We start from the raw sequence: 13,781 nt of genomic DNA, 5'->3' as shown, positions 1-13,781 counted from the left end.
GTAGATATCACAATTCTGCCTGAATTATCCAACCACGTAGACAACACTTTAAGTGAGAGATTCCGTTTAACAATAGCCACTCCTTTTGTTTTTGTGTTGGCAGAAGATGATGCAATTGTGTGATAAAATCTATTAGCAAGACGGCTGTTGTCAGCCTGAAGTAAATGTGTCTCCTGTAAGAAAGCAATGTTGACGTTTCTCTTTTTCAATAAGCCTAGAGTGCTAGTTCTTTTATGGGGGGCATTTAAACCACCACAGTTCCAGACTAACATTGTTAATTCACCCATTATCAAAACAAAGACGTATTGAAAGAGAGTGAGCACAGAGATGCGCTTCAACACCGCCCTTTACCTCATCAGGACAGGGCAGAAGTGCGTTGTAAGCATTTCTTGTTGCATGGAACGCGTAGAGCGCAGACACAAAAACAGACGAGACTGGTACACACAGGGGAATAATAGAAATGGGGGGAAACATATAAAGCCAAACGGCAAACACTCAAAGTAGGTCCGTGATCAGCAATGGAAACGAGCAGCGAGAAGGGAACACCAGCCCAACAACAGTAAAAAAGAAAAATATTCTAGCTAAAAACCTGGTTTCAAGGCTAAACTCTATGAACATTTATGTGTAAGGACAAGCGCCAGCAAATCAATCAACCTCTCCGTTACCAGAAGCCGCATCCGGAGCGCCGACCTCAGGGGCGGTCATCTCCTCCAGATGAAGAGGGGAAATAGCCCGACGTTGACACACAAAGTCCTCAGCCTTCCTTGCAGATGTGAACGACCTGAATTGGCCGCCGTCTTTAATCTTCAGTATCGCAGGGTAGAGTAGGAAGAACTCCAGACCTTTATCGCAAGCTGAATCCATGGCGTTGCGGAAAGCTTGGCAACGCTTCACCGTGAAGCTACTGTAATCAGTGGTGAATCGTACTAGACGATCCCCGACGTTCAGATTCACCCCTCGCGCTGCCCGTAGGATAGCCTGCCTCGACGTGTATCGGAGTACGTTGAAGATCAGGGTCCTGGGGGTGGAAGGCGACTCATCTGCACGGTTCCTGTAGACCCGATGGGCTCTCATGATCTCGATACGAACGCCTGCAAGATTAGGGAACCATGTCGGGAGAGACTCCGTCAGGTATTGGACTGCATTCAAACCCTCCAGCCCCTCTGCTAATCCCATGACACGGATATTGCATCTCCGATTTCTGTCCTCCATGTCTGCCAATTTTTCTTCCATGACTTGCAGAGATCGGGCTTGTTCATCAAGGTTCTCGGAGTTACTCTGCATGGTAGCTTTAAGAGTGTCAACCTCGGACCTGACGGCGTTAAGGTTTGCAGTTAGCATTGCTAATTGCTCATGGATAGCCGTTAGCTTCCGCTCATTGTGTTCCCCACACGTTGGATTTGGGCTAAGCGAGGTTCCAGTTTTTCTAACAGAGCCTCCGCAATGGCGTCAACGTCTTGGCCCTTGGGCTTGTTTCTGTGAGTCATCTCACTTTAGAAGAGTTTACGCGCTCAAAAGTAGAGTTCTATTCAAATATTTACCAGGCAAAACCACTATTTGATGAAGTTGAGCCGGGAGCTAAGTCATCAAGCTGCCATCCCTGTCCAGGCGGTCACGTGACTCCGCCTAACGTTAATCTTATGCATTAATCGCGGTTTCAGAATAGGCTACTGTTATGATCTGGTAAAACTACATTCAGCTCCCCAAGTGTTTATTCAGAAAAAAATATTAAAACGTATTTCTTTCAGAACGTCTGTCACAAACCAGGGCTCGAAATTCATATATTTTTTCACCAGCCAGCCGGACTAGTTCCCTTCCAAAGTAACTCGCCAAACAGAAAATCAACTCGCCAAAATTTGTTCATGTATGAATTTTACTTCTGTCAAAAATAACACAAAAGAGAGTAGTTACCATTGTTCATGACTAATGTGCATTTATTTCAAGACCCGAGTATTTTGATACTGTTTTTTTTTGCACACTTTACAAACTGGCATTTGCTGTTCCACGTCCTCCTCGCGATATCCAGAAAAATGCCGGATGACTGACCCCTTACTAGTTCTTTTAGGAACCAATTCGTCCGCTTCCATTTTTAATTTGTCGCTGAAATTGACTGAGCTAACATGGTAGCCTCTGCAGCACCAGCGATTGCACGAACTGAGTCAGCGCTGTAAACCGAAACCAGTGTTGCCAGACACTGCTGACGTTTTCCAGCCCAAAATATGTTCAAAACCTGCCAAAATGCACTTAAAACCCCCCAAAATGTAAAATGTACTCGATGCCTGTCTTGTAAAGTAAAAATATGCAGCTAAAGTCCAGTATACTATTTGTAAATCGAACAAATGGCGCCATGAGCCCGTCAGTGCTGGAGGTGAAGAATCTGCTGTCTGGTACTCGGCTCCGTGTGGTTCAATCAGATTATAAATCTGCAATCATTTGCTGGGTTCTGAATCCTACATGCACCAGTAGGTGGCGCACAGGCATCATATTCTGTAGGCTATGTTCGGCTACGATGCATATCTAACATCTGCATTGCCGAGGTTATTTATTTTTTATTTGTCTTTTATTTATTTATCTTTTTATTTATCCTGTTTGTTTTATTAATTTTATAGGCCTAGTTATTCTGCTTAATTTATTTTTGTCTACATCCATGTATTTTCTTCATCTGTTATCCTCATAGGCGGTTTTAAACGGGGGCCAGAGGGGGCCAGTGCCCCTATAAAATTGCTCCTGGCCCCTGTTGTGGCCCCTGTGCTGAACAGATAATAAGATTTATTAATTTTGACGTGCGCTGGCTCGAAGATCGGAACTGACATGACGGAGTGTTCTACACGGACTCCTTAAAGCGCTACACGCACACTGTTACCTGCAGCAGAAAGACCAGCAGCAGCGCGAATTGTAAACTTCGGACGTGAGTGATAACAGCTGTCACGTCCGAAGTTTTTTGATTGAAAAGCCATCAGATACAGTAGCGTTGACACGTTTCACTGAGCCATATAAAGAAGTATTTTTTGAGCTCTTTAAACTATGCAAAATAGCTGTGGCACTCCCAGTGAGATCTGCCTCTTGTGAGCGGAGTTTCTCCACTTTGAAACTGGTGAAGACCTACCTCCGATCCACCATTAGTGAGGAGCGTCTAAGCAATCTTGGTGTGCTCAGCATTGAATCCAGAAGGTCCAAGGCTTTGAATCTTGATGCATTTGTAGATAGGGTTGCCACCTGTGTCTGACAAAAATCCTGGACATTTCGACCATCCAATCGACCTTTTTGCTTGTAAGCAACGGCGCCCTTCGCACATCTAACCCAAGACAAAAATCGCCCTTCTATGCTGAAATTGTATTGCTCTAATTAGTAAAAATGACGCTTTTGCTAGTTATTTGTTTAGTTAATTGCTTTACATAATATAGCAGGTCTTCATTATTTTGGTTTATTTCCAACAGTTTTTGGTTGTGGACACCTGGGGGCAGTAGTGGGCACAGGTAAAAGGGGAATCCTCATCATTGCTGAGGAGTGTGCTCCCATCACCCAGTCAAGCATCCAGCCAGAGCAGGTCATGATATATTTTACCATATTAACATGCCATTGTGTGTTATGCCTGATGTAAAGACTCTCGTCTCTGCGAGCCTACCACACAGATTTAATACTTGTCATTTTTAGGGCATACCTAACAACGTGTTTTCTTTCTCTCTCTCTCCCCCCCCCCATCTGTCCCTCTGAGTTACATGTTGATCCTGGGATTGAGATGCTGGCCTCTTCTGCCCCTCGGACCTGCTTGATCCATCCTGGTGCCCTGTGTCTGGTCAGAGTTTTATCGCTCCACTCCTGTGAAGGACGGCCCCATGAGGACAGTTGAGGGTTATACCTGTTAAAACTGTTAATATTATAGTCAGGCTGTCTGTTGTTGCCCAAATGAGGTTGGGTTCCCTTTTGAGTCTGGTTCCTCTCGAGGTTTCTTCCTCATGTCGTCTGAGGGAGTTTTTCCTTGCCACCATCGCCATAGGCTTGCTCATTGGGGATAGATTAGGGATAAAATTAGCTCATGTTTTAAGTCGTTCAAATTCTGTAAAGCTGCTTTGCGACAATGTTTATTGTTAAAAGCGCTGTACAAATAAACTTGATTTGAAACTTGATTTGAATACATACTGTAATTAAATTCTGTTTGTTTGCTTATGTGGAATAAAAATAAATAATCTAATTTTTCATTGTATCTAAGAATACCTGAATGTAACAATGTAAGGTGTAGTGTCAAACAGCTTACCTGATTGCTTAGAGTGTGGTGTGTGATTTGCTTGTGCTTGCCTGTGCCTCTGCTGCTCTTGGCTAAACAAATACATAGGAGGACATGTAACTGATATAACTGGGCACATACAGGAGTATGTACTACACTACACTATTTCATTTAATTCACCAAAACCTTACCTAATCTTCCATTTATATTTGGTGTTTTTCTTTACTGCTGCTATGAGTCCTGGCTGATTTTCAATGAATGTCTTGAACTCAGTACAGGACAACTGAAAGTTTAGCCTGACTTGAAGCTCAGCCTTCATCATTGCAACAGAGAGTCTGTTTCTTTTATCAGTCCAAGCATCCTCCATTGCCCCTTTTCCACCAAAGCAGTTCCAGGGCTGGTTCGGGGCCAGTGCTTAGTTTGGAACTGGGTTTTCTGTTTCCACTGACAAAGAACTGGCTCTGGGGCCAGAAAAACTGGTTCCAGGCTAGCACCAACTCTCTGCTGGGCCAGAGGAAAGAACCGCTTACGTCAGATGGGGGGGCGGAGTTGTTAAGACCAACAACAATAAAAAAGACCGCGAAAGATCGCCATTTTTAGGCGATGAGAAGCAGCAGCTCTACAAACGCGAAGTCATCCATTATTATTATTATTGTTGTTGCTGCTGCTTCTTCCGTGTTGTTTTTGCTTTGATATTCGCGCCAAGGTTTATGCAAACGTAGCGCCGTAACTGACGTATACAGCGACGTAAGTGACGTATACAGCGACGTAATGACGTATTCAGCGACATAATGACGTGGCTCCGCTTAGCACGGCGAGCTTGGAAAAGCAAACTGGTTCTCAGCTGGCTCGCAAGTTGAAATACACATTTTTCCCATTATGTACAAAAATCCGGGACATTCAGTGTCCCGGATTTTTTTTTTTTTTTTCCGGGACAGACCATGAAAATCCGGGACAATCAGGAAAAACCGGGACAGGTGGCAACACTATTTGTAGATCGTTTCTCAAGGAGTCACAATCGCAGAATCTTGTTGTTGTAGTGTTTCAGCCTGCTGTGAATGCTATAGGGTGATTCTGAGACCACTGTATGTGAATTTATTTTTTCTTTCTATTTTCCCCCCCTGCTGTACATAAAGAAAGAGTGAGATGATGACAGTGTGATTTAGATAAAGATAGTGATTGTACATTCAAGTCTCATGCTGTGAAAAAGAAAATTCATTCATGCGGTGAATTTAAAAAGTGTCATTGGACAGATAAAAGGTTCATTGTATGCAAAAATAGAAATCTTATTTTACAAAAAAGAGAAACATGGTTTTAAGATTTATTGAGCACAATTTATGTTTAGGCTATTGAGACAGAATGTTTATCTCATTTTATTTATGCTCAATGTATTTTGTTTTGGTTTTAAATAAACTAAACAAAACATTTTGAACGCTTAAATATTGCCATGTTTTTTCCTTATGTGCCCCCCTGAAAAAACACTGGCCCCACCTCGGCCCCCCTAGTAATTTTGGTCTAGAACCGCCACTGGTTATCCTGATTTTTGTGGATTTGTTAGATTGTACCTGTTTTATATACTTCAATTAAAAAAAAAGTGAGGCTCCGATGCATGGCTGAATGTAACATGAGAAGAGAAAATGGAGAATGGATTGCGTCTCTCTTATTTACTAGTTTATGAGTTCAGTTTCTGCACTACATTACACACATTCATATTAGTCTTACAGTTACATCGACATTTTGTGTTTAAATAATACTTAATGAGATTAATGTTTATTGTTAATGATTAATTTAGGCCAATGCTTGATTTTGGCTGTTTAAAATACCTAAGGGGTGCTGGGTAAACTAGGTCTCTGACTTGCCTCAGTTGACCAAAGAGAGCTGTTTTTCCTGATTTCCTTCGCATATTCAAGAACATCATTCGGCTTAGGGGTTTACATTCTCTCCCATCTCTGCTTTCTAGTGGGAGTGAAACTATACAAACATCTGATAAAAACCCGCCGAACTAACGTCAAACCCGCCCGATTTTTGTCAACCAGCCCAAGCCATTTTTTGCCCGCAAAGTAGAATTCAAAACCGCCCAATCTGGCAACACTGACCGAAACTAGAAAATCTTCCCGCAAGTTCCTTTCAGCACCGAGATGTCGCCCGGGATTGGTTGGAGAGTGTGTGACGTTATTGTTTTTTTACCCTTAGGCAGCCTCTCACGTTACTGCCTGAGGGACAGGGAGAAAACCACCGGAAAAGGTTTTAAACAAACACGAAACAAACACAAGTCGGCAGATGACCATAAAATACTCGATAGTTACGATATAATAATTTTATGTATCTCACACAGAATTTTCGGAGCTATATCGAGTATATTCGATATATCGCACAGCCCTAGTCTGAATCTTCACTTCATATATATTTTTTATTTTCAACGAGCCAGCTCGGCTGCCTAGTGACAGGAATTACCCGCCAAATGACAAATTAAGTCGCCTCGGGCGACCGGACCACCGCGAATTTCGAGCCCTGCAAACATACTGTTGGCCTATTCCACTGCATTATTACTGTTAGCCTAATATTGCTCTGGAGTAAATGTCATATTTTGGACAAACTGAATGTATACAAAATAGCCTACTGGATTTTACTGCAGGTCCTGGGTTCGAGCCCCGGGGCCGGCGAGGGCCTTTCTGTGCGGAGTTTGCATGTTCTCCCCGTGTCCGCGTGGGTTTCCTCCGGGTGCTCCGGTTTCCCCCACAGTCCAAAGACATGCAGGTTAGGTTAACTGGTGACTCTAAATTGACCGTAGGTGTGAATGTGAGTGTGAATGGTTGTCTGTGTCTATGTGTCAGCCCTGTGATGACCTGGCGACTTGTCCAGGGTGTACCCCGCCTTTCGCCCGTAGTCAGCTGGGATAGGCTCCAGCTTGCCTGCGACCCTGTAGAAGGATAAAGCGGCTAGAGATAATGTGATGTGTGTGTGTGATTTTACTGCAAAAATGCAATATGGTATAAAAAATATTGCAGCAATGCAGTTAATATAAAATAACAGCAGAGTTTTTAATTTTGAAGGTACATCCACATGTAGTATTTTGTCTATAAGCAACAATATTAGCTTTATCATCCATATTTTATAAATGGATTTATATGTTCATCTTCAGGTTTGCAGAATTCAGCAAAGCAAAGACAGGGACCAGTGAAGAGGGACAGAGCAGCATTGAGTCTTTCTTGGTTCAGACGAGAGGTGGGCGAGTATACCACCAGGGTCATCCTCGACAGAGGATCATCACTGAATCAATAGTCAATGACCTTGTCATTGGATGCAATTTGCCCGTCTTTGATTGAACACCCCAACTTCAGGAAATTTTTGTCAGTGACAGAGGAGAGATATAAACCAGTAAGTCGATGCACAGTTACAAGACGTCTGAGTGATCTAACATCAGAGAAACAGGCCTCTATCGAATCAAAACTAGAAAAGACAGGCACTGTGGCTGTGACTGTGGACATTTGGACAGACAGGACCATGTTAGACCTTAAGAATGAAAAGGCGACACAACATAATACATTTGTTAATGTATCCTGTGGTATTTTTTTCAAAATATATTTATCAAGTTCAAACAAAGCTTTCATGTTTCTTCACATTACACATTGAAATAGCCCTCCTAGGTTACCATGCTCTGATCAGTTTTGATATTGTGTATAATAGCCGAATAGATGATAAAGTACAGTAAATGCTTTCAATCCAAAACATACAGAAATGCAGTATCATCTCAGAGAGCATCTAATGAGAGAACGTTAATTTCAGTCATTTGAGACTTGACTTGGACTTGGGACAAAAGACTCGAGACTTGACTTGGAAAAAATGACTTGTGAACATCTCTGGGAGGATCTTGGTCAAATGTGACTCTTCTAAGCACCTTCTCCATTACGGTTATTGTACTGTATTTGCACTACTGCTATTTTGTACATTGTTTGATTTTAGAGTGTATTTTACTGATATCTATATTTTATAAATAAATTGTTTTTTCTTTTTTTTAATATAAATATCTCATCTCATCTCATTATCTCTAGCCGCTTTATCCTTCTACAGGGTCGCAGGCAAGCTGGAGCCTATCCCAGCTGACTACGGGCGAAAGGCGGGGTACACCCTGGACAAGTCGCCAGGTCATCACAGGGCCGACACACAGACACAGACAACCATTCACACTCACACCTACGGTCAATTTAGAGTCACCGGTTAACCTAACCTGCATGTCTTTGGACTGTGGGGGAAACCGGAGCACCCGGAGGAAACCCACGCGGAGAACATGCAAACTCCGCACAGAAAGGCCCTCGCCGGCCCCGGGGCTCGAACCCAGGACCTTCTTGCTGTGAGGCGACAGCGCTAACCACTACACCACCGTGCCGCCCTAATATAAATATTTTTCTGATTTTACAAGGTGAGAGAGAAACAGCATTTCGATTCTCCTATATGTCCTGGACACACAGTGACTAGACAATAAAAATCTTTGAATCTATACTTTCACTCAACTAATGGAGTTGTGGATTTTGCCCTCCTCTGTCCCAAAGTGAGTTTCTGTCAAAGTGCTTTCAGTTTCTCTCTTTCTAACAATAGAACAGTTATATTCAGCTTTACTTACACTGCTTTTCTGGATGCTGCAATCACAGGCATCACCTTCACAAGAACTTCATGGGTTATCGTCTCTGGAGTGGTATATTTCCTCAGGTCAAACTCCTCCAGCTCCTGTGCTGAAGTCAGTAACACAAACGCCAGAGCAGACCACTGTGAAGGAGAGAGTTTACTTTGTTTCCCAGATTTCAGGTAGCGTTGGATTTCCTCCACGAGAGAATCATCACCCAGTTCATTCAGACAGTGGAACAGATTGATGGATTTTTCTGCAGGAAGATCTCTACTGATCTTCTTCTTAATGTACTGAACTGTTTCCTTTTTGCTCTGGGAGCTACTTCCTGTCTGTGTTACTAAAGCATGTAAGAGTTTCTGATTGGACTCCAGTGAGAGACCCAGAAGAAAGCGGAGGAACAGATCCAGATGTCCAGTCTGACTTTTTAAGGTCTGATCTACAGCACTTCTGTGTACATCTGAAATTGTCTGAAAGGACCAAATCTGATTAAAAGCATTTCTTATTTTTTTATACATTTTTCTTGTAGAGGAATTATCCTGATCAAGAACATTTCTCTTTTCCTTCATGAAGGTCAGATGCACATACAGAGCTGCGAGATGTTCCTGAATGCTCAGATGAACAAAGCAGTACACTTTACTCTGGTGAAGCCCAGGCTCCTCTTTGAAGATCTGCGTACACACACCTGAATACACTGCTGCTTCTGTCACATCAATGCCACACCCTCGCAGGTCTTCCTCATAGAAGATCAGGTTGCCTTTCTTCAGCTGCTCAAAAGCCAGTTTTCCCAGTTTCAGCAGCATTTCTTCATCACTCTCCTGCTTCTTTGAGTATTTTTCTCTGATGACGTTTGTCTGAATGATGAGGAAGTGTGTGTACATTTGAGTCAGAGTCTTGGGGATCTCTCCACTCTCTGCTTCACCCAACATTCTCTCGAGAACAGCGGCTGAAATCCAGCAGAAGACTGGGATGTGACACATGATGTACAGGCTTCTTAATGACTTCAGGTGTGTGATGATGTTCTTGGCCAGGCTCTGATCACTGACCCTCTTCCTGAAGTACTCCTCCTTCTGGGGGTCATTGAACCCTCGTACCTCTGTGACTCGATGGACGTACTCAGAGGGGATTTGATCAGCTGCTGCTGGTCGGGAGGTGATCCAGATGAGAGCAGAGGGAAGCAGATCCCCTTTGATCAGGTTTATCAGCAGCACACGCACTGATGCTGATTCAGTTACATCACACACTCTCACTGTGTTCTGGAAATCCAGAGGGAAACGACACTCGTCCAATCCATCAAAAATGAACAGAACCTTTTCCAACCTGGACATTTCGGTTTCTTTTGTTTCCTTAAAACAGACATGAAGGAGCTCCATCAGACTCAGTTTTTGGTCCTTCATCAGATTCAGCTCTCTGAAAGGAAGTGGAAATATGAGGGGGATGTCCTGATTTGCTTTCCCTTCAGCCCAGTCCACAATGAACTTCTGCACAGAGACTGTTTTTCCGATACCAGCCACGCCCTTTGTCACTACAGTTCTGATGGGTTCGTCTTCTTCAGATAAGGGCTTAAAGATGTCGTTGCATTTGATTGGTGTTTCCTCTGTTGTTTTTCTCCTGGATGCTGCCTCGATCCGTCTCACCTCATGTTCTTTATTGACGTCTCCACTGTCTCCCTCTGTGATGTAGAGCTCGGTGTAGATCTCATTCAGGAGCGCTCGGTTTTCCTGCTTTATCATCACTCCATTTAAACACTGAAACTTCTCCTTCAGATTTAATCTGAACTTTTTCTGGAATTCCTTTACAGCAGGAGATTCTGGGGCGTGTCTGTGTGACGGGGTGAAATAAGAAGACGTGGTGAGACCGAGGCTCCAATTATTACAGTTTAACATCACATTTTTTCTGACTGGTTTCCACAGATAACCGTTCTTTATGATGCTAACATGATGGATTTACCTGATATGACTGTATGTTTTCTATAATCTAATCCTGTAGATAATAACAGCAGAGAGGTTTATAATACCAGAGCATCAGTGTCAGTCATGGTGTTGGGTTTGATCTTACCCTGTATCTGTGATGAAGATCTTTTCTCTTCTGTCTCCTGCCTTCTGTAAAACACTGGGAACAAAAATAGTTTCTGTTAAAGACAAGAACTTTAATCCCTTTAAGACTACAATCTTAACTTTAGCGCTAATTTTACTGCAGTTATTCTTTGAGTGCAGTAACATTTCGAGAGCACAGTGCTCAGTACAACATGACAAAAATATTGATTGAACTGGAGAAAAAATATCTGCCCCAGTTTTAATTTGAATTTTTCTCATTTTTCCTTCCTATAAGGTCATTAGGGATGGAACAGAATAACACCATCACGCAGAATGAACAGATCGTGTGTTTTAAATGGATCCTAAAGCAGATGTGTATTTTTAGGAAAGCCAGGCATCAGCGGTTTCAGAGTTTAGGGGAATAAAAGGGTCCGAGGTGGAGAATAGGAGGGTATATAATTAAAAAGGCTGAAGCCCTTCACCGTGAACCAAAGGCGAGAAAAATGGAAAACTGGGTTTATCTGAGACACAGTTAAGACATTTGGGGAGGAATTTCCAATTTATTGTCTCGTCTCGTCTTCTTCCGCTTATCCGGGACCGGGTCGCGGAGGCAGCAGTCTAAGCATGGAAGCCCAAACTTCCCTTTCCCCAGACACCTCGGCCAGCTCCTCGGGAAGAACACTGAGGCGTTCCCAGGCCAGCCGAGAGACATAGTCCCTCCAGCGTGTCCTGGGTCTTCCCCGGGGCCTCCTCCCAGGGGGACATGCCTGGAACACCTCCCCAGGGAGGCGTCCAGGAGGCATCCGAAAAAGATGCCCGAGCCACCTCAGCTGGTTCCTCTCGATGTGGAGGAGCAGCGGCTCTACTCCGAGCTCCTCCCAAGTGACTGTGCTTCTCACCCTATCTCTAAGGGAGCGCCCAGCCACCCTGCGAAGGAAACTCATTTCAGCCGCTTGTATCCGCGATCTTGTTCTTTCTGTCATTACCCAAAGCTCATGACCATAGGTGAGAGTCGGAACGTAGATCGACCGGTAAATTGAGAGCTTCGCCTTTTGGCTCAGCTCCTTCTTCACCACGACGGACCGGTAAAGCGACCGCATCACTGCGGAGGCTGCACCGATCCGCCTGTCGATCTCACGCTCCATCCTTCCCTCACTCGTGAACAAGATCCCGAGATACTTAAACTCCTCCACTTGAGGCAGGACTTCTCCACCAACCTGGAGAGGGCAAGCCACCCTTTTCCGGTCAAGAACCATGGCCTCGGACTTGGAGGTGCTGATTCTCATCCCAGCCACTTCACACTCGACTGCAAACCGTCCCAGTGCATGCTGAAGGTCCTGGTTGAAGAAGCCAACAGGACAACATCATCTGCAAAAAGCAGAGATGAAATCCTGTGGTTCCCAAACAGGATTCCTTCCGGCCCCTGGCTGCGCCTAGAAATTCTGTCCATAAAAATTATGAACAGAACCGGTGACAAAGGGCAGCCCTGCCGGACTCCAACATGCACTGGGAACAGGTCTGACTTACTGCCGGCAATGCGAACCAGACTCCTGCTCTGTTCGTACACGGACCGGACAGCCCTTAGCAAAGAGCCCCGAACCCCATACTCCCGAAGCACCCCCCACAGAATACCACGGGGGACACGGTCGAATGTCTTCTCCAGATCCACAAAGCACATGTGGACTGGTTGGGCAAACTCCCATGAACCCTCGAGCACCCTATGAAGGGTATAGAGCTGGTCCAGTGTTCCGCGACCAGGACGAAAACCGCATTGTTCCTCCTGGATCCGAGGTTCGACTATTGGTTGAATTCTCCTCTCCAGTACCCTGGAGTAAACTTTCCCTGGGAGGCTGAGAAGTGTGATTCCCCTATAATTGGAGCACACTCTCCGGTCCCCTTTCTTAAAAAGAGGGACCACCACCCCAGTCTGCCACTCCAGAGGCACTGTCCCCGACCGCCACGCGATGTTGCAGAGGCGTGTCAACCAAGACAGCCCCACAACATCCAGAGACTTGAGATACTCAGGGCGGATCTCATCCACCCCCGGTGCCTTGCCACCGAGGAGCTTGCAAACCACCTCAGTGACTTCGGCTTGGGTAATGGACGAGTCCACCTCTGAGTCATCAGCCTCAGTCTCCTCAGTGGAAGACATGATGGTGGGATTGAGGAGATCCTCAAAGTATTCCTTCCACCGCCCAACAATGTCCCCAGTCAAGGTCAACAGCTCCCCACCTGCACTGTAAACAGTGTTGGCAGAGTACTGCTTCCCCCTCCTGAGGCGCTGGACGGTTTGCCAGAATTTCTTCGAGGCCGACCGATAGTCTTTCTCCATGGCCTCCCCAAACTCCTCCCAGTTCCGAGTTTTTGCCTCCGCAACTGCCCGAGCTGCAGCACGCCTGGCCTGCCGATACCCGTCGGCTGCCTCAGGAGTCCCAGAGGTCAACATGGCCAGATAGGACTCCTTCTTCAGCTTGACGGCATCCCTTACTTCCGGTGTCCACCACCGGGTTCGGGGATTGCCGCCACGACAGGCACCGGAGACCTTACGGCCACAGCTCCGAACAGCTGCGTCCACAATGGAGGTAGAGAACATGGTCCACTCAGACTCAATGTCCCCCGCCTCCCTCGGAAGCTGGGAAAAGCTCTCCCGGAGGTGGGAGTTAAAGACCTCCCCAACAGAGTGCTCAGCCAGACGTTCCCAGCAGACCCTCACCATATGTTTGGGCCTCCCAGGTCTGTCCAGCTTCCTCCTCCGCCAGCGGATCCAACTCACCACCAGGTGGTGATCAGTTGACAGTTCAGCCCCTCTCTTCACCCGAGTGTCCAAGACATAGGGCCAGAGATCAGATGAAACGACTACAAAGTCGATCATCGACCTCCGACCTAAGGTGTCCTGGTG

General features: G+C 45.2%; 2 protein-coding genes across 3 annotated transcripts in view; one reads left to right on the top strand and one right to left on the bottom strand.

The window, feature by feature from the left end:
* Positions 1-13,781, top strand: part of LOC132870554 (NACHT, LRR and PYD domains-containing protein 3-like) — a 524,974-nt gene that overhangs the window by 250,119 nt on the left and 261,074 nt on the right. The window lies entirely within an intron of this gene.
* Positions 1-13,781, bottom strand: part of LOC132870553 (NACHT, LRR and PYD domains-containing protein 12-like) — a 502,785-nt gene that overhangs the window by 478,989 nt on the left and 10,015 nt on the right. For both annotated transcript variants that reach the window (XM_060904226.1, XM_060904230.1), the window contains exons 2-3: positions 10,905-10,958; positions 8,847-10,667 (exon numbers count right to left, since the gene is read on the bottom strand). In XM_060904226.1, coding sequence (XP_060760209.1) covers positions 8,847-10,667; positions 10,905-10,958 — 1,875 coding nt within the window. The remainder of the gene's footprint in view (positions 1-8,846; positions 10,668-10,904; positions 10,959-13,781) is intronic.

This window comes from Neoarius graeffei, chromosome 22, assembly GCF_027579695.1.
Source record: "Neoarius graeffei isolate fNeoGra1 chromosome 22, fNeoGra1.pri, whole genome shotgun sequence".
Classification (NCBI taxonomy): Eukaryota; Metazoa; Chordata; class Actinopteri; order Siluriformes; family Ariidae; genus Neoarius; species Neoarius graeffei.
This window is presented reverse-complemented; position numbering and strand designations above follow the sequence as displayed.